Below are 27718 nucleotides of genomic sequence, written 5' to 3'. Positions count from 1 at the left end.
CTACTTAGCTCTGATCTTCTCACCGTCGGTCACCAAGTTGCATCCATCACCTACACATCATAAGATAAGCAAACATATACTTCTAACACCATTTAACTCCGTCACAAGTTAGTCGAAAACAAAATCCCTGAAGAAATGACACATCACTGAAAAATCGTGAATACCGGATGATCCGATGTTCACTCCTCTTAAGCGCCGGACCATACGGCGTATTCAACTCAGCCGACCAGACCGCCTGAAATTCTCTCTGCAAGAAATAGTCTGGCATGTAATTTTGTCCATCGTCGGACCATCCGACGTATACAAGTCCGCCAAAACCAGTTTGCAACCTCTGTGCAAGAAAAGCTTTGGCATTCACTAATGCCCAACGTTAGACCGTGCGACATGTAATTCAATTTTTGCTTCTTCGTTGAAATACTCCAGCGTGTACTATATGTGAATACTGGATCATCCGATGAGTTTTTTTTCTTCAACATCAGATCATCCGACGTGTACAATTTTTCTAATCATAAAGACAAACATATTAACTCTATTTTCTATGCAACTTTGATTAGTTATGATCGTAATTACAATACATAATTATGTTCATATAATCTTAAAATTATCAAATCAAATTAACATCATTATCAATCACTCCTCGAATATGAATTATGATATATTTTAACTTAAGTTTTTCGTGATAAACATCCCTATAGTGGCGCTGGTGAATGGAGAGAGATGTGTGATGCCTGCTCGCCTTCAGGCTGGGCGGCAGCCGGTGCCATCTCAAAGAGGCATCAAATCGGACCCCAGCACGTTTCTCCGGTCTCCCTGTGGATCCACAAGAGCACCAGTGCTGTCGGAGTAGCAGCTAGTGCGCTGCGTGGATCTGCGAGTTTCTGCGGATCGCACGGGAATGGGGGACAACTGCCGGAGTGTTACGTCCATCGGTGCGTCTCCAGTGTCCGGAGGCCGTCGTCTTTCTCCGCCCGGCCGGCCTTTTGACGTCCTCCTTTCTACAGTCTCCCACTGAGGATGTTTTTTCCTTCTTCGAAAGGACCACCGAGGATGCTACCGCACTTGTTACATGCTTCTAAAGGCGTTGCGAGTTTGTTGTTCCGCGTTGCTGCAACCCTTGGTTGACTTGCACCATACTCGGACTGCGTAGCCATTAGTGGATAAACCAGTAGATCATGGCATACTGACGGCGTCCGCTAGGATCGCTCTACGCTCATTACTAATATTCACAAATGGAGACAAATAATAACAACTACGCGGATTGGCTCGCTTACGTCGTGTTCGTTTTTTTTTCACAAAACATAAAAAAATAAAAAAATTAGGTTCACCAATTTTAGATATCTCAAATTCTCAATATTTATTTATGAATTTATTAATATTAAATATATTCATTTAATTATGGAGAAAATAGTATTATTCTTATGTATGCACATAATTTTAATATGTAGACGATAGTAATACGAACCTAACAAAATTTGTTTTATATTTTTTTAGTTTTAGATATTTTTCTGTGCATTTTAGATTATTTCAGCCGATTTATCAATATAACTATTATACCTTTCACTATTTTCTAAAATTTTCAAAAAATTATATTATACATGTCAATATACGGATACATATATATACATACATATATATGTATACATATACATATCCGTATCTTTATATATACACATATACATACGCAGGGCCATATGAATAGTAGCTACAGTATTTAAATATAGAATGGCTCTAGTTCTTAAAGCTTTAATATATAGTATTGATACCAGAAGGTCAGTTTTGATGGTTCGTACTTGGCACGTCAGCTATAGTAGCTGTTCTATAAATAGATGGAGGGTAGAAAAGAAGGTCATCACAGTGAAGAGGACATAAAAAAGTTCGGTATGCTCACACATTCACGTGGAAAGCATTAGAATTAGAAATAGAACAGCTGGGCCGCCCACTACCACCGACAAGCTCCCTCGCCAAATTAAAAGAAAAAAGAAAAGGAACAATGTCTGCTAACCAAGTCTAACAAGGAATATTAGTGTTTGACTGAACCATGGCCGCATATCTTTCAGAGGCTAGGAAGCTAGAGCACTATTTTTTCAGTTTGGAAGTCAAATATATCTCAAGATGGGAGAATTTCCTAGCCGATGAACTGATAAGGCTGACTTCATCTAGATCTTCAGTACCTTCCGGATGTTAGTTGAACGACTCCCTAAGCTATCGGTCATAGCTATCGCAGAGACAAATGAAGGAGTTACAGTGCCAAATAAGGATGAGGCATCCGAGAAGTTGCACAACGCTGAATTCTCACTACTCGAATACGAGGACTCATGGATAATTCTCATTCATGAGTTTCTTCATGATCGAGTATTACCCGAGTATGAAGCCGAATTAGCGAGAGTTACTGAATCCTGACATGGATGCTTTAGGAAGGATGTGTATCATGGTCGGAGGTGTCCTTTACTGTAGAGGAACACACAGAGTCTTCATGAAGCGTATCTCTAAGATGCAGGGTAAGAAATTACTCAATAAAATCCATGGTAGGATTTGTGGAGATCACGTTTTCCTCCAAACTTTAGTCGGGAAAGTATTTAGATAAGGATTTTGGTGATTCACTGTCCTCTATGATATGTACGAGTTGGTTAGAAGATGTAAACAATATCGGTTTTGTAGCTGATAGATTCATCAACCTGCACAAGCACTACAGATTCACTAGCCTGGCCTTTTGTGATTTGAAAGAATGAATAAAGTCATATTGTTTCTTGTAAACAATGTTCAATTATTTTTTTCCTGACACTACTACAAAACTGGCCATCAATGACGGTTCAAAATCGTTATCACTGGTGGGTATTAAACCGTCACTGATTACTCATCACAGATAGTTAGTAACTATTAATGCCGGTTCTACTGAAAGTTCTTTCCACTGTCGGTTTGTGGTTTCAATTGACAATAAAAAGATTCTCGGGAGCCAAAAAAATCAACGAGCCAGCTCAGCTGCCACTCCTATCGCTGCTCGATGTGGTGCTCTTGCCGCTGCCACTGCCGCCGCATGCTCAAATCGACTCTCTCATCCATACAAGAGAGTGGTGTAGAGAATACTACGATATTTCTCATTGTACAAACAACTTTTTGAGAGCTAGATTATAGCATTCTCTACACTATACATTTTTTAGAATTTTTATAACTATTTTGATAATATATTGAATTTTGAGAGTGTTAAAATATTGTATTTATTTTTTAACCTGTCATGCGACAGTAATTTAGATATATGAATTTTCAAAATAGACACCTATTTTATAATTTTTTGATTTAAGAAATATAAAAATAAAAAACAGCACCCCCTTCTCACTCCCCATTCCAATTGTCACCACATTCCGGGCGGAGTGGGCCTTTTCAGTTACAAGCTGCCCAGTTTCATCCTCTGAAAAGAAAAAAAAATATCTGTCCAGTTTCTGCCACTTCCGATCATATTTGGAAAACCTGAGTTGCGATGTACATCTACTTCTTTCTTTTTTGGCGGTATTGCAATATAATGTACATATACGGAAAACTTAGCATATCCATTTCATACTCCACTAGCCATGTATTTGATCAAACTCTGAAGAATGTTATTAAGTAAACGTCAAATAGTGATGTGCATCCTCATGTACGTACGTTTGAGATGCCCCTATGTACAAGCTTCAAAACAAAACCTTTTCGCATTTCATGCCAAACACGGCCCTGCTTCAGCGTCACCACCATTTCACCGAGTAACTGTTTGCTTGTTTGATCGGTAGCCAGCCGGTAGCGCGCGACGTCCACGGACGGGCACGCAAACGTATATCATCTCGGTCACTCCGGCCGCACCACGGCCGCCGCCGAGCCTTCTGACCTCCTCCTACGACCTCGTCTGCCGGCGGAGCCTACCTTGCCTTCATCGCCGTTGTCGTCTGGCGGCGCGATGTACACGAAGGGCCCGACGAGGCAGTCGTCGAGCGCCAGGAGCGGCTCGAGCGCCTCGACGACGGCGGACATGTGCGGGCGGGACTTGGGGTTGAGGCTGACGCACTGGTGCGCCACCGCCGCGGCCTTGTGCGCGGCCCGGCTCGAGTACTGCCCCGCCAGGCTCGGGTCCATGACGCGGTCCAGCCTGCGGGCGTCCGTCAGGTACGGGCGCGCCCACTCCACCAGGCTCTGCTCCCGCGGGGGCCGGCTCTTGTCCACCGACCTGCGACCCGTCAGCAGCTCCAGCAGCACCACGCCGAAGCCGTACACGTCGCTCTTCGCCGTCAAGTGACCTGGGAAGCACGATACTGTATTTTAGACTGGGCGATCAGACTTCTCTGGTTTTTTTTTTTTTTGCGCGTCCATATAAAGCTGTTGATCGTTTGTTTTGTACACGTGCCTGTCATGATGTACTCTGGAGCGGCGTAGCCCTGCGTGCCCATGACACGCGTCGAGATGTGCGTCTCGCCTTCTTCCGGCCCGTCCATGGCTAGCCCGAAATCTGACAACTTGGCTTTGTAATCCTAAGAATAACTCAACCAGAAACAAAGATCAGTGATTGCTGCAGATTTTTATCAAAAAATAAGGTGCCGGAAAACGTCGTTCTGATCAGGCGATGCGTCGTGCGAGCAGACCGTCTGATCTTGATTTGATGTTTCTGATAAGGCGATGCGTCATGCGTGCACCTATTGTCCGCCGCCCAAGCTAACTTTTCCGTTTTCATTGCTCCACCACTAACCCTGCTCAACACCTGTTTGCCGCTTGTGGCTCCGATAGCACCGTCGTCGTCTCGCCACACCACCATGGTGTAGCTCACAAACAGTCTGATCGTCTCTTTAGTCTCTCTCTAACCCCAATAGTCATCGGTAAATCTCGAATCATAATATTCTCTTCTAAATTCATCAACGTTCACATAGTTACTAAAATCTCGCATGATATCAAGCGTCTGAAAAATAGAGAAAGACGAAGCTACCGCAGGACATATGCAGAAGAAAAAACCGAACCAAATAGGTCAAATGTATTAGTGGTAGTACTTTAGCAAATGCACGCAAACGTCAGCTACCTCGCATGGAGAATAATTAATTAACCCCCAACAACTCCGACAATTAGCAGCACAGAATTAAAGTAATTGATCATCTTTTATCATTGTTAATGCATCCATTTGCTCGTTATTTTTTCTCCACCAGAAAAGAAGTCTTCTTTTGTTTTTTTCCGTGGCACGCATGAAGGCCAAGATTTTGCTCTTCAGCAGTTGGCATTTAGTCTGGCGACCTAACAATCTCAATCCAGCACTAGTTTAATTACTTGCGCACAAGAACAATGCAAAACTAACCAACCCCATCGCTCGCTCGCCAGTTTCTTCTAACGGATCGATCGATCAAACCAAACCCAACCCAACCGTACCACAACTGAGCCGCCTCATCTTTCGAGCGAGAGGTAGGTGATGGATAGCGCTGTGACGTACGCACCGAGTCTAGCAGGATGTTGGAGGTCTTGAAGTCCCGGTAGATGACCGGCTTCTCGGCTTCATGGAGGAAGACCAATCCTTTGGCAGCGCCAATGGCGATCTTCAACCGTGTTGACCACTGCAACGACGCCGCGTATTCTGCGTGTTGTATTGGGCACAATTTCGATCAGATGAAGTAATCGAAGTTACAGGCCATGTGAATGCATGGATTTTAATTTGAAGGAAGCTGTCAAAATGGAGTATCAATGTTCGGAATATGTCCATTTCCAATACCATCATCTGCTTCTTTAGAACGAGTGAATGTAAATGAACTACACCTAACTCATGGCATACTCATCTGATACGCGTTTATTGTATTTCAAAACCACGTGTTTCTTTTTTTTCCTTTTTGAGATGGTGGTTTCTTTCTTTAATTAAAGGCACACAATCAGATATATCTGATGCGGTATATACAGTAAGAATAAATAATTCACTTGCCTAAGGTTCCACGTCAGTTATCAACTGGTTACTGATAACTTGCTAACACTTCGAAAATTGAAGCCCCGATTTTGGAAGCATGAAAATTGACGGGAAATAGTATAATTATCACATGAATCCCGCGAGTTCCTATCTTCCAAACACGGCGACTGGACTGGAAGCTCAACCCTGTTCTGCTAAAGCATGAAGCATCTCGATCGTTAACTAGCTAGGCCCTTTTAGCAGCTGTAATGATCGAGATGAATCGTATATAGTGGTAACATAATTCACAACTTTTTTGGCTTGCGCTCCAGGATGCCAGATGCTACCGACTGATCCTAATCACTGCGATGAGGTTTATTTACTTTAATTTGGATAAAGATCAAAGCGAAACAAGTAGATTTTCTACTCTTGTCTTTATAATTAATATATAACAAGTAGGGGATGATCCTACAGTTCACTAAAGAAAACCAAGTGACGCAGGTGTCCTACCCCTACCACCTTAGAACCAAACATGAAATTTGCACTGCCTCCTCGGCAAAATAGTCCAAGAGAAGACTTGCATCATGGAGAGAGAAAACTAATTAAACAGTATAGTGTGAATTATATAAAGGTAGTTAAGAGAAAATGACTCATGGAGAGTGAGAGATGATGTAACACTAAAATCGACGCCACAACGAAGTCTGAAAGGCAGTTTGAACTGTCAAAAAAAAAGGGAGAAAAATCGAAGGGTGTAGAACAAGGAAAGCTGCTCGATCCGGCTACCAATTCGCCGATCGAGAAGTTTATGCGGAATAAGTTGGTGAAATCGAGCCGTCCAGTTTGACTGATGTGCACCTCGATATTCAATTTTTTTAGCTTAATGATGCAGCGAGGAAAAAGGCACTGAAAACAACGTGTTAGCTACAGTATCATTCTGCTGTTCTAGACTCTATGAAACGTTGCTGTAGGAAATTAACCAAAAAATTAAAAGGTCTTTAGCGTTAATTATGTCTTGCTTACTTTTGAAGAGATGTTTCTCCAAGCTGCCCCTCGTCATGAACTCGTAGACGAGAAGCCTGTGCTCGTCTTCGTAGCAATAGCCGATCAGTTTGACGAGGTGAGGGTGCCTCAACTGCCCCAAAAAAAAGACTTCGGTCTGCATGGTTATTACACACATAGCTATGTCAGTTAATAACTGTAAATATTTCTCATTTGTTTGCTGCTTAATTTGCTTTAGCTGAGGAAGCCTTTTTAGCTAATTAAGAAAACGCTGTTCCATTGAAATCTCCCACGCTGGCAACTGGCAAGCATAACAAAGCTTTCGGAAAGAAGTTCAGTACGTGGAATACCTTAACCTAGGAATACGAAAATTTCATTAGAGTACGTGGACATGTAGTTTATTAAGATCGTTCATTTACGTTGAGATTATGTTAAAAATGTATGTAAAAAAATATAAGACAAATGAGAAAAATAATAGATATATGAATATCAGATATGATAGATAAATGATCGTGATAGATCGTAAGTGCCCCTTAATCAAGGAACTTTTTTTTAACCATAAGCAGAACCCATGGAACTTCTATTTCTAAGAAAAGGCTACTGGTTTTTAATACTGGGATATAATATTTACACCTTTCATTAGATTAATTTCTCCTCCACGCTTAAATCTGCACGCTGTACTGTATTATCCACGCCGATAAATTTAATTAATATGACACTTGAAGAAAATTCGAAGTCAATCGTAGCTCCTCCAAAATGTATATATTTACGTTAGTTAATAAGCAGGCCATACTGGACTAGTAATTACCAGCCATTCGTTGTGGCCTTGTCCGCCCTCGAGGTCGAGCAGCTTGACGGCGACGGGCTGCGCGCGCAGTCCAGGCTTGACCTTCTCGTCGACGTAGCCCTTGTAGACGGGGCCGAAGCCGCCCTCGCCGATGAAGTTGGTCGTGGAGAAGTCCCTGGTGACGGCGCGCAGGTCGGCGATGGTGAAGACGTGCAGGTTGGAGCCGACCAGCGACAGCGACAGGTCCTCCGGCGACACCATCCCGCTCAGCTCCGAGAACGACATCCGTCTCTGCAGCGACCGCGGCTTGCCACCGCTGCTCCCCGCCGCCGCCCCCACCTTCTTGTTCTTGTTCTTGCTCTTGCCGCCGCCCTTCTTCTTCTTCTTCCAGCCGCCGTGGGAGCTGAAGCAGCCGAAGAGCGAGCTCCACGCCGGCCTCGCCATGCGCGCGCGTGGTGTCTCGACTCTCGATCGGTCTGTGGGTTTACCGCTCACCAGCTGCTTTGGTTGGACATAGCGATGTATATATACGGGTGCCGCGGTGCTTGGACGGTTCTGTTGCGGGGTTGGTTAGAATTTATTTAGCTAATCTTAACTCATATATCTAATTATAAAAATTTGTAAAATTAGAGTTATACGAAAGTATTTTAGACGAGTTATCTTATTTCTATTTTAAATTAAAAATAATAATTTAAATTATTTAATTATAGCATACTATTTTAAAATCTGATGTAGAGCTAAAAATTAAAACTATGTCAAACATGATCAAATTAATAACATGTATAATATTTCAGGGGAGGAGTAGTTGCGGGTAATTAACTAGTACAGCTGATTAGGGATGGGGTTTAGTTTGGTGTGGTGGAGATTGAAATGTGGATGGATGGATGGCGTGCGGAGAGGCTTCTCGATCAGCTTGTCTGACTTGCCTGGTTGCATTTGACACGGAAAACTGCGCAGGGAGCACGGGATTTCGATGTCATGGAACAAATTATCAATAACAGCCTAGGCGGTTGTTTGTCCGTTGGGTTCTTAGCTGATATACGATTATTCACATTGTATAAGTATACATCAAGATTCAATGAAAGAAATTAAGGATCTCATTCTTAAGCTTAATTTCTACCATGTCGATTACATTCAACTTCATCCATCGCCTTCTTTTGTTTCGTAGCCTTCTATCATGTCTCTTTCGTTTCTTTCTTTCTTTTTCTTTTTTCTCTTTTCTAGATCAGTCGTGGTATATTCCAAACCTTGCTTCGTTTCATCGCTTAATCCAATGATATACAGCTGTTCTACGTATTGGAGAAAAAAAACTTAATCCATCGCCGGGGCCATTTTCACGGGGATCCGGTCACCTCGCGCGTCCGATTTGGACGGTTGGATGGCTCGGATGGAACCAGCAGCTGGTGATGCATGTGGATGCAAATAACCTTTTGTAATGCTAAATACCCTCTTTTTTTTAGAGTGTTTAGACGCACTTTTTTGTGTGTCTCTGTGTGTTTTTGACAGATCCCTTTCACTGGTACTTGTCAGTGTACTACTTGTACCGATATAAAGATATTAGAACTTGTTTTCTTCTAGAACTTGTACTGCATCAAACTTGCGAGGGACGTTCCTCCTGCTTGGGCATTCTGTAATGCAACTTCTCCTAGTACTCGGCATTCTGCAGTGCAAGCTGCCTACCGGCCATCTACCAGGGAGAGGCAGGGACACGTATGCGCAAGGCAGCCTTTAAATTGCAAATCTGTGTGATTATATATTATTGGCACACGTTAATTGGTAGTAGCTACCTTGTACCACGTATCACATGCCTTATTTTCTCTTTATGCCCTCTCCGCCCACCTATGTAAGGTATATTTTAAAATAAAAAAGTCTTCAACGGTAGGTTTTAATATTTAATTTTTCTTACGATATATTGTCAATAAAATTAACATCATATTAAAAACAAGCTGAAATATGAATCTATTAATACAATTTTGGTATATATATAATTTGATTAATTGTATTAAACTTACAAAATTTGACTTTTCAAATAAAAATGTGCCTTACTTAGATAGACAGAGTGAGTAATATATATTAAGCTCCAATAAGAGATTTAGATAGGCTGGGTTTTGTGGGGTACAGGTCCATTTCACGTTGCTTAGATCAGTTGGATAGATAAGCTTGGACCATTTGGTGGATCCCATTTCAAAATTTGAAACTCGGGAGTGCACATCGTACGTAGTTAATTGATATTTGATTGAACAGTCCCATGCATGCAACCCTCTTCTTCCCTTAATAAAAACACAGTAGGTCCGGAGTCCGGCCGGACGAGGTGATGTTTTGTTTTACTGCAACTTCTACTAATTTCATGTATAGGGGCCCCGTGCATTTCGCAAGTCACTTTATGATCGTTACTAACATTTTAAGCAACACGGAGTGATAACACTAAATTCATATATGAAAGTACTCTGGTTTCACATGATTCTGATTATATAATTATTAGCAACTAGTAACTGCACACGTGTTTCACACACATAAAATCAATACAGGATATAGCAATGTATGGAAGCTAAATATTGTATGTAGGTATGGAAAGTAAATAATAAGAGAATGAATGCATTTTTAGAATATATGAAATATAATTATTAGACGTCTAAATATAGAAGGTAATTAATATGAGATTAAATATATTTTTGGTAGGACGAAAAAGAGAATATTTGTATGGTGACCGTTTGATCAAATTGGGTAGAGTGATGAAGGTCTTTCGGTTCTATCACAACTCGTATATTTATAGGAGTATAGAATAAATATAAATATACAATAAAAAATTGTTGATCAAAGTGGGTATTGTGCAGGATCAAACAGAGTCTTATATAAATCAATGGAAAGAGGGGGAAAAAGACTATTAATTCAAACCGGTGTATCATTACTATTGGTCGCATTTTTACGAACCATAAAATGCATATGGGTTTTCATTTTTCACTGGCTCAATGCCCATACATGCATATTTAACCTTGGGCATCAAGATACACACATGTATTTGTTAAATATTTAGTCACATCGATCCCATTATCTAGAAGAAAGATACCTAGCTTCTCTTGCTAGCTACAAAAAACAAATGCCATTTGATGGTTGTCAGAAATTTCCTGCAAGTCATGAAACACAAAGATCAGCCTGACTAGGAAAGCAACCCCTCATATAAACATACATCTGACTGATGGTTTCTAAGGGCCGGTGGTTAGGTGTGCTACTATAGTACTATATAAAAGCACAGCGCAAGGCACAAGATATACTACTCAATGATGCAAATTAAAGAACTAAAAAGGCTATTAGAATATCCTATATGGTGTTAGTTGCGCTTGACATGGATGACGTGGCTTCTAGAAACTTGACCGGTGATAGATCTTGAAAAAAAAGGAACATACTGATTTTTCAAAACAAAGCTTGTAGTCAGTTTAGGTTTTTTTCTCTAATGATAGATGAGGTTATGACAAAATAAAGATGACGTCAAACATCAACGTCTAATATGATATTTTATCTATATATCATTCCTTCGATATTAATTTTTTTATATATAGTCATCTCTGATGGTTTTTTAAGCTATTGCTTCCTACCGATTTTGCTCGACAGTTGTTCTATTAATGTAAAAACTCTATATTTTTTAATAAATGGTAACGGTCCTGCCACTGTTTTAGAAAAAAAAGAACTTGACCTCGGTGTGCCTGTAGAGATCTAGAAATATAAGTACGGGCAATGCGTGGCAGATAGGAAGGAGCTCGCATGTTTCTTGTCCTCGTTTCTTGGTGTACGGAGATATTCTTTATTAGAAGGGAAAAATACAAAAAATCCCCCAAAAGTCACTTGGATTTTGACTTTCCCCACAAAAGTTGTTTTGTTGCAAAAAAAACCCCCCAAAATTCAAAAAAATAAAAAATCACAAAACATTCTAAAAAAACTAAAAACAATTCTAATACCTTCTGTGAAATTTGTTTTCAAAATAATATCATTTGCATCATATTTCATGGAGAGGAAGTTTGCAAAAAAAAATATGTGAAGCTCATTTATTAACTCATGTTATTTTAACTTTTTCATGTCTACCATTATTTTTCCTACACAAATAATTATTTAGGTAAACTAATAAAAGTGGTTTCACTAATTTTTGGGGTGTTATGGATTAGTTATGAATTAATCTATCTGCAACACATTTACTCAATCCTGCATGTTACAATAACTATTAAAAATTTCATGTATTTTTAGAAGATAGAGGATCATGTAAGAAGACAAAAAAAATTGTTTCATTATTTTTGGATTAGTAAATAATTAACTATGCATTTAACTCGAATTAATAAATGAGCTACACATTTTTCTTTTTTTTCAAACTTACTCTCCATGAAATATGATGCAAAGGATATTATTTTTGAAAACTAATTTCACAAAAGGTCTTATAATTGTCTCTAGTTTTTTTAGAATTTTTTGTGATTTTGTTTTTTTTTTTTTGAATTTTTAGGGATGTTTTTTAACAAAACCAAACCTTTAGGGTTTTTTTTACAACAAAAACAACTTTTGAGGGGGAAGGTCAAAATCCAAGTGATTTTTGAGGGTTTTTTTGGATTTTTCCCTTATTAGAATGTAAAGGAACAGAAGATCGATATGATCATGAAGCCTTATGGATCGAATTCATGCCTCCATGGATCTTCCTTTGAATTCAACAGCATAGGTCATGATGTATATTATTTTTTGTTTGAAAACAAAAGGCCATGACGATGTCTGCATAGGCATTTCATTCCATGTTACGCAACCGTTGCCAGAGTCTGACCGAACCGGCTAAATTAGGTTGTAAATCTCAGCAGTAACCATCTGATTACCGCTCGTAACTAACCGGGGATCCCGATTGGCACAACTCTAGAAGCTACGAGCAGTAGAGGACCCAGCTAAAAATTTTAGTGGGACAAACTCGAGTGACAAACTAAACCAAAAGCACAAACATATTACAATCGCACAAATTAGTGTATAAACACAGGATTGTACCTTTAACATGAAGAATAAGTAACATTTTTTTACCATATAATTCAAAATACATACCACTAATAAAGCACTAAGCACCTAGGTTTCATTGGCAAGTTCATTTTCTGGTCTTTCATGAGTTGAAAACTTTTCTTAATTTTATCACAATCAAGTGTCCTTTAAAAATCCACTTCTCAATATAGCACAACACCAAGTAAATGAGCCAATCATCGGATATCTAACTGCTAAATTGCTAAAATTTTCAATCAAACAGTGAAAAATTGTACTGTTTGTTTTCTTCTTGCCCACTTTTTTTATCAAGCAGCCGACTGGAAAACGAGATAGGCAAAAGTGAGAGAGCAAGAGGAAACCAGAAAGGGGATCAATTTTAGGCTCACGTGCTCTCAATTCTTGGCTCTAGATCCATTGCTTCATTTACTAGTTGTTTGCTCCGGCCCACTAAGCCCATACAACCTTCGCCTTTCGTTTCGCTTGCCAATTTCTGCCGCCTTCAGTCAGATAGCGCCTAGTGCTGCTTCTTTTCCGCCTCCAATCGCCTAGATGCGATGACAGGCAGGAGTAGGATTCGGAGGAGGAGGGGTTAAGGGTATTACTGCTGGGGCGGCCGCCCCACCATGCCTATAGGGAGGGATTGCCCCTGGCTACCAGTACCACTACTCTGGCATGCTTGCATGCACGGCATGTTTGTTCCAGCCAGGCCAACCGAGTATGAGCGCAGGCAGCAACCCGGCCGTTCCAGGACGAGGTCGGATCCGTGCCCTCCTGATCGTGTCAGCACGCTCTGCAATGGACCATTGGACCGAACAGAGGTCGGATTCGTGCCTCCGATCCTGCGCTTCACAGGGGGCATGGGCGCGGTTTCTCCGCTCGTCCCGTTGGGCTCAATCGGCCGGCGGCCGCAAACATTGCAAGCCTTGCGCTGCACGGAGGCGAGGCAGGACCAACCGCGTGGACCACCACCGGCATGGGGGCACGGGTAAAACCGAATTGAACCTCGCCTGCGCGTGTAATTGTCTTGTGACGAGGTACAAAATCACATGCTGATCTTTTTTTTACAAGTCATTCAATAAATTTAATGACTATAACATTCTGTTTGGTATAATTTCAACTCTCAATTTCACCTCAAATATGATGTTTGTAGGTTAATATAAAGTGATCTAAGTATTTATTGTTAATCTAAAATACAAATAAATTGATTCACTCAAACACCCCAGTGCACCTTCAGATCTAGCTCTACAAATTTTTAAAACTAAGAATATTCTATTCTAAGAATTTTTCGATCTCTGATAAAAAGACTCAATTACTTGCTTTACCTATTAGACTTATCTCTATATTTACTATGACTTGCTAGCACACAGGAATCTGAAAGGAACAGTTCGGCTACGGAACAAAGCTAGGGCTAATCGGGGAGATCGTCAGTTGATGTGAAAATTGTTGGTTGGCCTGCCAAGCCAACTCGGTCGTTCGATGCATGCACATGGACTATTTTATTTATATATGCTTTCCTCGTTAATTCATCCCCTTTTTCACCTAATAATCTCATATCAAATGTCAGTGTTCCATCCTAAGTAGAGCTGTCAAATTTTTACACGGCACTTTTGCATCGTGTCCATTTTTTTGTTAACATTTTCATGCGTGCATGTGTTGATCATGCGGCTTTAGTGAGCCATACCCGGAATTTCCCGGTGTTGCTATAATCTCAACCGTTCGATTCCTGATCAAACAGCCAGACCGCTGGAGGAGGCAAGCTCAATGGCGTTTGGCCTGAATGCGAAGGCTCATATCCTATTTCAATAGTAGATGGATGCAAGAGACATGAACGTCCTGATAAAATATTTCAACATCTCAATGATTCCGACACCCAATAAACACTTGGACGGAGGTGCTTATCCTGATGCACCCAAACCCAATTTTTGTAACCTTCAAATATTTTTTAAAAAAAAGTAAGAATAAGAAAAAAACTATTTGTAAGCTATAGAGTATTTTGCACACATTAACAGTACGTACAGCTATACAAGAGCGAGCTGAAATGAACGGATATGAATCCTCTGTAGTATTGTACGGTGCAGTAACAATCACTAACACGTGGATCCAGTCCCACGTATCAATGACTAGTGGCTAAGGATCCCTCTCCGAAAAGAACAAACTCCATAGTAGAAGTCAAGAAGCGACAAAGAACACCTTGATCAAGATGGACAGACAAGGCCACCCAGATTGGCTATGAACCTATGAGCGATTCCCTTACTAACTCAGAGTTGGGTACAACCACAGCAAATACTTCAAGTTTACTTCATCTTGAGAAATGACTAAGTCACTAGCGTGATTATTATATACTGGAAACATGCCGACTAATAGCTTCTTTTTTTCTTTTTGAGTATGCCGACTAATAGTCTTTCTAGATAGAAATATACATTTAATTTCAAGATAGAAATGTATCACTAGCTTAAGCTCTAGATTTGATCATTTAAATCATGCCCATTCATTTCAATCATGAGCACGCCATTTTTTCAGAGCATAATTAAAAGAAATGCTGAATTTGCAGATATACTAGAGCTGAATCATTCAAATATCAATGATACATGATCTAACCGGATCGAAACACACTGATTTCCACTTTCCAGCATATATTTGTCAACAATCGACAGAGAACACTTACGTTTCCCCCAATAAATGATTCGAAGTTAAAATAGCCGGCCCTTTAAGCAGCCTACTATCAACGGCGAAGCAAGCTAAACCACTCTGCCTTTAGAATTGTAAAGTCTACTATCTTTCCAATTTTCTCTAGGAAAATGTTCGCCTCAGAGGCAGACACTTCTTAAAAAACTCTTTGATTCTATCTCTGTCAGACGACCTATTAGTGTAGAATGCCATGTCCATGTCAGGGATTAGGTGCAGAATTGGACACTTCGTATCAGCAAACTGGATTACATCTGCAGAATAGTTTTGAGAGACATCATATCTGAACGTCACCCGAGAAACACATTTCCAATCCCACATGACTTGCGACGAAGACAGGCTTGGGAAGAGTTACAGCAGGGGAGGTAAAGCCTCGACGAATTGGTCCTTACCTAGAACAGCCGAAAACGATGGCCCCCTTAGAAATTAGAATGGCTTGTATTGGAGCTTGTGGCGCATGTTTGAAGCAGTACTTGTACCGATCACCTGTACTTGGGAGGAAAATGAAGTACATGTTGACAAGGATCAAGATTATTTAACTTGAGGCTGCTATTGATTTAAGGTAGACGAATTGTTTGTTGCTAGTCTAACTCCTTTTGACAGTAATTGTAAGCAACTTGTGCTTTAGCCTTTCTGATTTGAACCCTTTTGGTTCCTGGCAGAGTCTTCAGAGATCAGAGCATGCAGCCATTCAGCATTTTCAGGTTTCTAGTTGCTGTAGAATACCATGCCGTCTAAATTTTAAACACCACACCAATTGTGGCATGCTAAGCTAATGCTTAGGCATCTTATGGCTCAAATCCTGCCAAATTTGATGGCCGTCTTGGATCTTACATTCTTATCAGATTTAACACAGGTTGGTGGTCAGGCAGCTTATCACGCAGTAAGCGGCAGAAGCCAAATGAGAGAAAATATTGTGTTCCTGACCTCACATCTTCTAAAAAAGGTTGAAGAAAACACGTCCTTTTAGAGTAATCCACTTGTCGATCCTATGGTTTTTCACCTGCTGCGGTGATCAAGTGGATCGGTTTTAGATTGCCTTGTTTGACGGCTCATACTACCCCCCATGTCGGCGGCAAGAAATGGGCGCATCTGCGCAGAAGAGAAGCTCGCGCGGCCTCAATCGCCATGTCGCCAGCAACCTTCGCCTTTACTGACGCCCCCTAAAAGACGGGATCGGAAAAAAGCTGGGGGAGGGGGGGGGGGGGGGGGACGTAGAAAGCAGAGATGCTTTGCCTCTGCTTGCTTTCAGTTCACGTCGCTGCTTCCCGAGTTCTTCGGAGACGAAGGAAGAATTCGCGCCAACCACCGCCGATTCACGTCACGAGTGGACCGTAGACGCACGAAATGCAGAGGTGTACACTGCTCTGCTCCGCACGGATCAACGATGGCCACACGAGAGAAAAAATCGAGCCTTGCTTGTCAATGGAAGACTCACGTGCACGAAGAGAACGGAGGAGACGGATCGATCTCGACCATGGACAGCCGAGCTGGTTCATCGGGGACACGGATTAATGCAGAGGATCACTGTTTATACAGTAATATGAGTCTGCTGCTACAGACCTCTGCATTAATTAATCACTGTTCACTGAGGATTACTGTAGCTGCAGTGCTTGATTCTTCTGCACTATGGATTTTTTCTGTAGCAACAGGTACTGTGCGTACTGTAGCTAGTTGATTCGATCAGTCCATCTCCAAATCAACGGCTGTGGAGTGCTCCTAATGTACTCCACTGTAGCCAGGATCCGTGTCCGTTCATCGGTGTCCCCTATGGTGGCGTTTGGATGGCTTTTGGGTTTGGGATAGCCATATATGATGGGATAAGTAGGAGTGGGTTTGGGAAGAGGATAAGAGGATGCAAACTCTTTCCCTTAGTTGGTATGTATCGTGTGTTGGAAAAACAAATGACAAAATAATAATTTTTTCTTTATTAGCATTAACAAGTAAAAGCATAACCTATTTTAGCATTCTGAAATCCTGTATTTCCTTCATCATCCGCAGACCTCCGGATTCTCCTCTTAATCTTAGTTAGATAGCATCAACCATAAAGAGTAAAGAAGAAAAGAAAAACTCTCTCAAAAAAAGCTAGAAGCTAGCAACCATTAGATCCATACAAAAAGTAGGTAGACAGCTCGCATCGGCCAACATCCTCCACGCCGGCATACAGATTTGGGCCACGGAATTCGTCGAGCGCTGCGAGCATCCTCCACCCACTGAAATGCAGGTGTCTGACGGCGACAGTGCATAGCGTCGAGCGCCTGGGTGGTGTGAACGAGAGCTACCTTTAGTGGGTGATAGAGAACACGAATCGCAGTAGACGGTGAGGCTGATTCGCAGCGGGTGGCGGGTTGCCAATGGAGGGCATCGCTTGGGAGCTGACTTCGAGCGTCGCTAGGAGCCTGCATCGACCAGCATCCAGATCTATCCAACTCCGACGAATGGACAAGCAACATCCATCCTCTATTTCCCTGTTTAAATCCATCTCCTCTTGTGGGTTTGAACAAGTGGGATATGAGATATCTATTTTCCTTTTCTAAACCCTCCCCATATCCATTTCCCTCATATCAAACAAGTGATTAAATTTATCCTACTAATCATTTCCCTTTCCCTACTCACAATTCCAAGAATCCAAAAGCCACCTTAAGGAGAGTAGAAAGTGGTGTCAGAGAGATGGATGCATCTCTTTCTTGCTAGAGCAGGATGCTTTTAGCTTTCTAGTTTCTACTGTGGTTAACCCGTGCTCTTGTTCTTCGCTGCTGCCCGCCACGTGTTACCAGAGATGGTTAAATGGGCTACTCGGATTGGCTCGGCATGGCCCGAACAGTTCAACTACTATAACGGGTCGTGCTGTGTTAGCTCGCGTGCCTCCCATTCAGTCTACGGTATGGCCTGTCGGTCACCGTGTTGTGCTGGGTCGGTCTAGGCACGATTGCAACCCAACAGCACGACTGGCCCGATGGGCACGACGGGCACGGACGGCACAGCCGGCTCGATAAAACAAAAAAAATAGCTACAAAATTAAAAAAATATAGAAAATAGATAAAAATATGATAAAAAATACATAAAATAGATAAAAAAAATAGCTACAAAACAAAAAATATATAAAAAGCCAGATCCATACGTACTGAGCCGGATCGTGCCTAACTAGGCCATACCCGTGCCGGCCTGAGCTGGGTTGTGCCGACCCGACTTAGCTCTGGACCGTGCTGTGCCAGCACGCCGTGCCGTGTGCTCGGCCCAAACACGGCCCATGACCTCGTACCGTGCCAACCCAACCTATCTCGGTTCGAACCGTTCCGTGCTATATCTAAATCGTACCTACAGTTTTATGCCTCGACCGAGCCAGTAGACAACCCATTAGACATCTTTACGTGCAACCAATATTTGCCTAGTCTCCTTTTTGTTGCCGGACACGTGCAACAAATATGAGACGCAGCCGCCGCCGTGTCGGCGACGCAGTTGTCGAGGAGAAGGTCGGGATCGGACCTGCAGAGGGTGGCGAAAAGGAGATAGAAGAGGGTTGGAGTGGTGAGCCAGGCACGATCAGCTGGTTTCATGGCTACGTTTCGGTTCATCTGCTCTGGATTTTGGCGGGAAATGAGATAGCATGCCTTTACTTAGGTTCAGAGGTCAGTGTATTCCTGTATAAATAGTAGTATCAAAGACGTGTAGTACATGACACGCGAGCATACAACCTTGCGACCTATGATGCTTTGAAGATACTGTAGTCATGCGTAGCAGAAAGGTGAAGGGCTACCTTGCATTAAGGACGCGCTTTGGGGCTTTTCCTCGACCAGACAATACCCAGCGGGCTATGATTCTTTTTTCATCAAAGTCTGCAGCGTTAATATCCAGCAAACAGAAATTGTCAGCATGACCAGAAGAGCACAAGCAGCATCAATTCTCATCAAGAAAGGTGCAGAAAACGAGCACCGTAGCACATTCCGTAACGAGCATGGTTCAAAGTCCAGGCGGCACCACGGCCATGTTGTACTACCGGCAAGTTTTAGCAAATTGCGATGAAAACAGGCAAGAAAGGGCCGCGGCCCATCTGTCGTCACATTGGCAACAGGCCAACATGTCATGTTGCGATAGCTTCGATGTCACGACTTACAACAACCTTTGCGGCGATTCTTACAACGGCGATACGTTTGTTAGCTCGTCGAGAAAGAGGCAGCCAAACACCGTGTTGAAGAAATCACGGCCTCTGATGGTATTCTGGCTTCCCACGAGAGCTTGCGTGTCATATTTGCACGCCCTCCCGCAGTCTGGACAGTATGTCACCTGCATTCCATTGGAAGACAGGTTTTGCTGGCATATTTAAGTAGCTATGGGCAGCAAGCTTAATATATTCACACAAAAGAGTAGCCAAAGCAAAACCGAAATGAAAAAACAAAAGTTGCTTCGTGTGTTCTGCAAATTTCAACTGAAAGATTGCAGCTATTCATGGATGAGAACAGCTCAAAAGTTACAGCCTTATGATTTGTGTGTTCTATCTTAGTTCAGACCCATGATCCCAATAGTTTCTGTACTGCTAACATACCGAACTGACGAAGTAAAAGCTACAGCAATCACTACTTTATAATAATTTATAATATCAGTATGATATATATCTGGATCTGCATATTTATATGTACTTTTGTACTGAGTAGGGCATAAAACGAGAAAACCTAACAGCTTTTCTAGCTCCAGTGGAACAAACACTTATCACTATAACTGATGTGCATAATGACAAGCTCCAGCAGGTTTATTAACAATATGGGGGGAGAAATCAAAGATACAATTATAAGACAGGAAGTCCTTGAGACATACCTCTAAAATCTTTGGCTTGAATCTGTTATCAAGCATAACATCTACCCCATAGATGGCCCTAGAGAACGGGTTCTGCATCTCAGGATGAACAGTTGAGGCCGACTCGAAGATGCACCGTATCATAGACAGTACGCTTTCATGGATCTCCAACCATTTAACTAAAAAAAAAATTAATTGCAGATAAGTAATGTAACAAGTTATGAGGTTATACAAAACAGAATAAATGTAGGATATAAAACCTTGGTGCTCCTTCTCAAACTTCTTGATGAACTCTGGTGTATTCATATGGTTCATCCTTCCAATATAATTCTGGATCAGGGAAAACAGTTAGGTAACTAGTTACATTTAACATGGTAACCCCAATATAAGCATGAAGCTAGAAGATATAATCAGACTTAGTAGAATAGCATAGAGCATACAACATATAAGTAAAATCTTCAACCGCAACTAATATTTGTGATGTATCCCATAAAAGTGGCATGGATCTTACCATCACAGTGAAATGGGTCTCATACTCAAAAAAGCTAGTTTTCTCCAAAGTGTACTGATTGTTTGCTAACCTAACCTACAATAAAATAAGCAACATCAGACAAGGAATGACAATGGAAAAAGGGATTCATCAAAGTATCATTAGAATTTCAGGTCATACCCAGAAAACATCAGAAACAAATATCTCCAAAGGGCGTATGCTGCGGACCAAAACAATGTACCGAAGATCAAACTTCCTTCCTTGGAAAAGTGCAGGATGTTCAATATATTTTTGGCATATCTTGGGACCTGTCTCCATAAGTCTGACAATAGCAGATAAGTCACCAGTAACCGTGGTATCGATTGTTCTTGCCATGTTCCAAGGCTTCATGATCCATAAGTTGTCCATGCCATCTCGTTTCCTCATACAATAATCACCAATGAGTGGAGACAAATGGGTCTCCAGGTTATATGTAGGCTGAAGCCATTCAGGTGAGCCCCATGCCTGCATGAGTTGATCTTAGTTTCAGATGCCACTAATGTCGATGTTGTTGAATTCAAAGCAGTTCTAGATTTCTACTGTAAGCCGTACAAGGTTTTTCCACCCCCAAACAGCTCGGTAGCTCACCTTGTGGATAGTCTCCGCCAGGTGGTGCTTCATGACTAGGCAAGCTTCAAAAGGAAATTGATTTGTGTATTGTTGGTCTGTAAGTCCTAGTGCATTCTTTACTTCTGAATCCACTTGCATGCTTACCCAGATGATGTCTGCCTCCTTTGGATCAGTTGCTGCAATTAAACAAAATAGATGTGAAAGAGGAGCTAATTGCCTTTGAAGCATATATTTGAGAAATAATGAAAGACATCAACTAAACTCTATTGATTGTCATGATTATAGAAGCATGTTAAAGGAAGCAATCCAAACAAAAGCCAAGCAATAATATCTTGCTAGAAGATTACGACAAAAATTAGATCAAGTTCATTTTGATTTGGCTCACTGACAAACATGACAAGATAGATTCATAGTGCCAACAAATGCATAACATAATGTATGCTGAATTTTGTATTCTCACTAATGGGCATGCCAGAATCCCTGGGCACCAGCCCCTAATAATTTACTAGACTTCTTGGATAAAATGTAGCAAACATGTGACGATTTGTGTGAAATGAATAGCTATATCCAAGTTCAAACTACCCATATAAATGAATGCTACACATCGCAGGCAAGCTCTTTCAATGCTTTATAAGATAACATAAGAGTGGAAAGGAAGGCAAGTGATAAAAGAAAAGAGGTGGAAACTGGACTGCACACATGGATCTAAAGTTTGCGCCAACACTAACTGGAGCCCATTTCCATCTTAAAGGTCAGCAAGAGAAAAAGAGAGATAAATGATATGACAAGATGGAATTTTGCTTACTGAGAACAAACTCTGGCCGTGTTAGAAATTCCTCCACATGGGGTATGTCAGTAAATACTCGAAGTGCACGCCCATCACTTGGCCGTATACTTTTGGTCAATGGTGTCTGTTCTATTTTTGTAGAAGGACAAATGCTACTTGATTGAAGTTGTTCCTGGTACTTTCTGAATTCCTATAAATTAGAACGGAAAAAAGAAAGAATACATGGACTTAGCATAAAGCTATCCATCCCCAGCCTCCAAACCCAAAAAGAAGTTACTAATCTACAAAATAAGTAGAGAATTAAAAGTGCCTGAATAAAATAGCTTTCTGGTGTGTGGAACCAAGCTGTAAGCCTAGCAGAACGTTGTTTGTCCTCGCCAATGCCAAATAAGAAATCCCGTGTACACTCTTCTCCAGTATGAATATCACAAGTAGGCCACAAAACTGTGTAACTGAAAATATTGGAATTGGATATTAGCGAACCACATAATGCTAACATGTCACTGCACTTTGATGGTCAATACCTTATAGCAGAAACCAGTTTCCCTTCTGGCATGAACAAGAATGGAGCTATTCTGAAGTTTGCATCATCACTGTGGCGCATGGCTGAGCCCAACTCATCCATGACATACCTGCATGAATAACCAACCACAAAATGGTGACAATATGAATCAACAATGGCCACTTGCCTAGCAATCTGGGTGTTCTGTTTATCATTGTGCAAAGGTAGAATAAAGAAAAACTTTACTAGGGGTAGAGACGTCCACCCTAGCATTAAATGTAGGAGATGAGAATCGAACCCTGGTTGGTTGGGTGACATCGACCCCCACTAACCAACATATCTCAGGGAGATTCTCGCCCAGATTAGTCTAACACTAGATAGTGCTAGTCATAACATAATTATCTTTTGACCAAATTTTTGCAGAGATCCACCTCTAAGTTACCACTAGCGAACTAGTGATGCTTTCAGAGAGGGATGAAAGAAAAATATTGCAAGAATGGCATACCAAACAGGTGTTTCATCAATCTTTTCCTCATCAGCAAGCCGGTATGTCATAAGATATAGCCACATTGCACCAATAACTCTTTCAGCAAGAGGTTCCTCTGGTGACCATTCTGGAAGCCGCGGTTGAAGTGCAGAATCAACTATATGCTTACCACTCTCAATTATACTTGAAACATTGACACCATTTAGCAAAGATAAACTAGGGAGAAACTCAAGAATGGAAATTGCACTGCTTCCAAGAGGGCCAGGAATGTCAACCTGTGAAACGAGTTTGACATGTAAGACTTGATTGTAGTGATCCCAGACCAAATCTAGGAGGAAAAGAAGAATAAGGATAGGAAGATATGCCCAAGACAGATATGTAGCCTGGCTCATAATACCTCCAACTCTTGTAACTGAGTAAATCCACTAAATAACTTCAAGAGCTCGTCTCCAGAAATTTGATCCAAAGGATTACCACGGATGTTCAATTTTGACAGGGATGGCAATTTACTAGGAGAGAATGCCTGGGGGGGTTAAAAGGTGCAGAGAGGGAAATTGTCAGTAAAAGTGTTCTGTAAATTGTGTTGTTTATAGAAGACTAGTCAAAGATAATTTTTAACCTGATAGTCAAAGATAATAGCTTAAAAGCAGCAATCATATAAGTAGTCATCTGTGATAAGAGTTATTATCTATAGAAGACAAATCGAAGATGCTGGATACCTCTGGTAGTTTGTGAATGCACCTATCAGAGAGGTCAATAGTCTTAATACTCTCCAACGATGTGCTTTCAACAGAGGAACAGGGATTATCTGCTCCAACAATGTCTCCACAGAAACCTAATGCCCACTCTCCAGCTTTCTTTGTAAAATTTGAGTTGTATATTTCCAATTCAGGGAAACCATCTAGAACAGCTTTGTCAATACTACCAACAAAAAAGATACATCAAAATGTCAGATCACAATAATGTAGGCTTTTACAAGACTGTACTATCTGAAAATACATATAACAATTAAATTCTAGAAGACTTCAATTAGCCAGGAAGTGCTGTGCTGGTTACTTGCTCCTTACACAAGGAAATTGCGCTTGTCTTCTATAGCATTGTTGTTTAAAGCAATAGACTCTTTGCTATTTAGATAAATTAGGTTCTCACGCCCCCAAAATTCCAAATAACCACGTGCATGCATTTGTCAACCCTTGTGATAACAGAAGATCCAAAACCACTCTTCTGTCTAAAAGCTGTAAATACATGTACAGCAAAGAACTGGCAAGCCGCTTCTTTCTGTCTAAAAGTCACTTGATAGATGGAATCCATCCATATTTAAATCTAGCATTTGAACAGCCACAAGGTATAATATTCAGGTCCTATAATTTGCAGGAGTGTTATAATTCAGCTGTCAATAAAGTATTATGTGAAGAGGAATTACTACCCTTTGTGTAATATTAACAGTTTTCTCAAGTTGCTTTATATTTGGCCTTCTAACTGGTCATGGAACGGATGCACAGCAGAATTTGTTAAACAGGCAACGGAGGAAACAGATAAAGTTCAGTTCTGACCCTTTGCCAAGAGAAGGGTTCTCATTCAACCAAAGTGCCTTCAGCCTTTCACACTTCCCTAGTTCTTGAATAATTTTCTCTGGATCCTGCAGCCTGTTTCCCCATAGGTTGAGAGCCACCAGATTCTAGTGACACACAAAAGAAAGAAAGAAAAGTTTAAGAAAATTTAAGCACCAAGCATAAAGTATAAAAAATAGTTCCTCTGACAACTAAAATAAACTTACAGTAAAAATACTTGACTGAAGTCACCACTAGTAACACTGGAGTATCAGACAAGCGGTAAACTTCACAGATAAAACTTAGCATAAAAGAAACTTTCTATTTTCTTTTCATGGAGAATATGAGATCAATCACATAACAACTTTTCCCTATAGTATATTACAGATGGGCAATCAAGAATCTGGACATGAGAAAGAATCAGACCGGAAATTTCGCAGATAGATCCGAGGCTACTAGCATGTCATCATCAATTCCAAGTTCTTCAAGTTCCAACCATGCTGCAGAATGGCCTCCCATTTCCTGGATTCTAGTCCTTTCTTTCTCCAACACTTGCAAGACATGCTCCAAGCTCCCTCTCTTCTCGTGGTCCTGCTCATTTGATTCTTCAAGTTCGATCCTCCGGTCCAGATCCACACACATCAATGATGCCATTCTTTCAGCTAATCCTGGTACATCCCGCAACTACAAATCATCAATATACAAGCATGAGATCACCCATGAAAGGACAGAATCCTGTAAGTGAACACTGATAACATTCTTCTTGGCTGACTGCTAGCCATGCTTCGCTAGTAAATGATAATGAAGAAGACAGTAAAATTAGGCGCCGGCTTTTCTATTGTTAAACCAGTAATAACAATTATAAGTCGAAGTTACTAGAACACTCTAAACTAGCTGAAATTCTAGCTGTCAGTTCGCAAATTACTACTTACAGCAAAGCATGACCAACGATCCACACATACAACACAGATCATTTCTAGGAATGGAACAACGGTATTATAGTACAACATGGAACCTACTCGAAATGGAGAGAAAAACAGAGCTAAATTGAATCACGAAGTCCAGGGGAAGCAAATGATTGACATATATGGCGCCACGACAGTCTTCAAATTTGTTGATACAATTCAGGAAGGCGCCACAACAACGTTAATAGCTACAGAAAACCAATCAAAATTCACACACCCCGCTCCAGAAAAAATTACTGAACTCACCCCAATCAGCTCATGCACACACGCCACTCACCTGCTTGAGCGCATCGGGGAGGCGGAAGGACCACGCGTGGTCGACGAGGAAGACGTCGGACTCCCTCCCCAATGGCCCCTCGGCGGCGAGAACGAGGCGGCGCTGTCTCCCACCCTCGCAGGGCTCGACGGCGAAGACCTCGCCGCCGTCGAAGACCTCGTCCGCTAGCTTGCGGTAGAGCCGCTGGTGCAGCGACGGGGGAACGCCGGCCGCTGCGAGCAGGTACGCGTGCACCCGCGCGAAGTCCTCGTAGCTCCGGATGCGTTCGTCGGAGGAGACCGCGGCGGGTGACATGGTGACAGCCTCCATCGAGCGGCGGCGGCGGTGGTGGGGGTGTGGTTGGGTATGAGCGGAGAAGAAGGGTTTAGGGTGTGTTTTGTTCGCACAGGGTTTAGGTTGAAAGAAAATAGGATGAGTAGAGTTGTATTAGAAATAAGAGTATGAGTTAGATTATATTTGTTTAGATAATTTGAGCTGTTTTTTAATTTGGTTAACTGAATTTGAAGCTATATGTGCGAATGTAAAAGTTAACATTAATTATTTGTATAAAGATAATTGTGTAATATTGATAAATAAATCTATCTATATGAGCAGATATAGAGTCTGTGTTTAGCTAGGTTTGAGAAGTGAAGCTCAATCAAAATAAAGACGTATATTTGTATTCACTCATTAAAAACAATAAATATATATCTTTATAAAATTATAAATATTACTCCCTCCGATTACAAATATAGTTCGTTTTAGACTTGTGCATAAGGATTAAGAAAGTATATCAAATGACCTTGTTGCTCCTTATTTATTCTATATTGAAAAAGATAACTCATTTATTTGTGAGAGTGATAGCATTTATTAAACTAAGGTAAGATAGAAGCAAAAGAGAAAAAAATACTTATAAATTTAAGAATGATTTATATTTAAAAAATAGTTGAAGAGATTAAAACGAGCTACATTTGCAACAGAGAGAGTAACCAATACACCGCTTCCGTGAAATGGAGATGCGGGTCGGGGTCAATCAGACCACGAGCCTTTCCTGCTTAGGATTCGTGCTGGAGGTGCTTCTGACTGGGCAATTAACCCCTTTGCTTCTCTCTGTCGGGTTTTTTTTTTTAATGGAAATTGCCTTTTGTCGGCTCCATAGTCAAATTGCTCCTTCATTTGGTGATACTTTTTAGGGATAAATGCAAAATCTCCCAAAGTTATTTGGATTTTGACTTTCCCCTCCAAATGTTGTTTTTTTGAAAAAAAAACTCCAAACGTTTGATTTTGTTGCAAAAACATCCTTAAAAAATTTAAAAAAAAATAAAAAAATCATAAAAAATTCTAGAAAAAACTAGAGACAATTATAAGACCTTTTGTGAAATTTGTTTTCAAAAATAATATCCTTTGCATCATATTTCATGGAGAGTAAGTTTGAAAAAAAAAAACGTGCAACTCATTTATTAATTCGAGTTAAATGCATAGTTAATTATTTACTAATCCAAAAATCATGAAACAAATTTTTTTAGTCTTCTTACATGATCCTCTATCTTGTAAAAATACATGAAATCTTGAAATAGTTATTGTAACATGCAGGACTGAGTAAATGTGTTGTAGATAGATTAATTCATAACTAATCCATAACACCCCCAAAATTAGTGAAACCACTTTTATTAGTTTACTTAAACAATTATTTGTGTAGGAAAAATAATAGTAGACATGACAAAGTTAAAATAACATGAGTTACTAAATGAGCTACACATTTTTCTTTTTTTTCAAACTTCCTCTCCATGAAATATGATGCAAAGGATATTATTTTTGAAAAAACAATTCACAGAAGGTCTTAGAATTGTCTCTAGTTTTTTTAGAAATTTTTTAATGATTTTTTATTTTTTTGAATTTTTAGGGGGTTTTTTGCACAAAGTTAAACTTTTAAGGGGTTT

General features: G+C 40.8%; 2 protein-coding genes across 4 annotated transcripts; both read right to left on the bottom strand.

Moving 5' to 3' along the window:
• Window positions 1–3526: 3526 nt before the first annotated feature.
• On the bottom strand, window positions 3527–8174 carry LOC133916770 (serine/threonine-protein kinase RIPK-like). 2 transcript variants are annotated; one of them, XM_062360600.1, is made up of 5 exons: window positions 7683–8174; window positions 6896–7031; window positions 5439–5575; window positions 4370–4493; window positions 3527–4262 (listed from the first exon to the last, which is right to left on the bottom strand). In XM_062360600.1, the coding sequence occupies exons 1-5, from the start codon at window positions 8103–8105 to the stop codon at window positions 3817–3819; spliced, it is 1266 nt and encodes a 421-aa protein (XP_062216584.1). In that variant the 5' UTR covers window positions 8106–8174; the 3' UTR covers window positions 3527–3816. The 2 variants fall into 2 exon arrangements, with proteins under 2 accessions (XP_062216584.1, XP_062216585.1); XM_062360601.1 differs by lacking the exon at window positions 5439–5575.
• Window positions 8175–19248: 11074 nt separating this feature from the next.
• LOC133916769 (uncharacterized) lies at window positions 19249–26174 on the bottom strand. 2 transcript variants are annotated; one of them, XM_062360597.1, is made up of 15 exons: window positions 25800–26174; window positions 24984–25241; window positions 24561–24685; window positions 23727–23928; window positions 23405–23530; window positions 23026–23282; window positions 22543–22650; window positions 22329–22470; window positions 22037–22208; window positions 21250–21407; window positions 20803–21126; window positions 20644–20718; window positions 20393–20462; window positions 20154–20311; window positions 19249–19625 (listed from the first exon to the last, which is right to left on the bottom strand). In XM_062360597.1, the coding sequence occupies exons 1-15, from the start codon at window positions 26106–26108 to the stop codon at window positions 19476–19478; spliced, it is 2634 nt and encodes an 877-aa protein (XP_062216581.1). In that variant the 5' UTR covers window positions 26109–26174; the 3' UTR covers window positions 19249–19475. The 2 variants fall into 2 exon arrangements, with proteins under 2 accessions (XP_062216581.1, XP_062216582.1); XM_062360598.1 differs by having other exon boundaries at window positions 25769–25804.
• Window positions 26175–27718: the final 1544 nt, after the last annotated feature.

Source organism: Phragmites australis, chromosome 4 (assembly GCF_958298935.1).
Source record: "Phragmites australis chromosome 4, lpPhrAust1.1, whole genome shotgun sequence".
Classification (NCBI taxonomy): Eukaryota; Viridiplantae; Streptophyta; class Magnoliopsida; order Poales; family Poaceae; genus Phragmites; species Phragmites australis.
This window is presented reverse-complemented; position numbering and strand designations above follow the sequence as displayed.

Excerpts from the sequence above, each read along its gene's own strand:
- LOC133916770 (XM_062360600.1), bottom strand. The coding sequence starts at position 8,105 with ATGGCGAGGCCGGCGTGGAGCTCGCTCTTCGGCTGCTTCAGCTCCCAC. Across the intron at positions 5,576-6,895 it reads GGAGAAACATCTCTTCAAAA|AATACGCGGCGTCGTTGCAG; the intron begins GTAAGCAAGACA and ends TACAACACGCAG. Across the intron at positions 4,263-4,369 it reads TCCAGAGTACATCATGACAG|GTCACTTGACGGCGAAGAGC; the intron begins GCACGTGTACAA and ends CGTGCTTCCCAG.
- LOC133916769 (XM_062360597.1), bottom strand. The coding sequence starts at position 26,108 with ATGGAGGCTGTCACCATGTCACCCGCCGCGGTCTCCTCCGACGAACGC. Across the intron at positions 21,408-22,036 it reads ACGGCCAGAGTTTGTTCTCA|CAACTGATCCAAAGGAGGCA; the intron begins GTAAGCAAAATT and ends GTTTAATTGCAG. Across the intron at positions 19,626-20,153 it reads TCAAGCCAAAGATTTTAGAG|GTGACATACTGTCCAGACTG; the intron begins GTATGTCTCAAG and ends AATGGAATGCAG.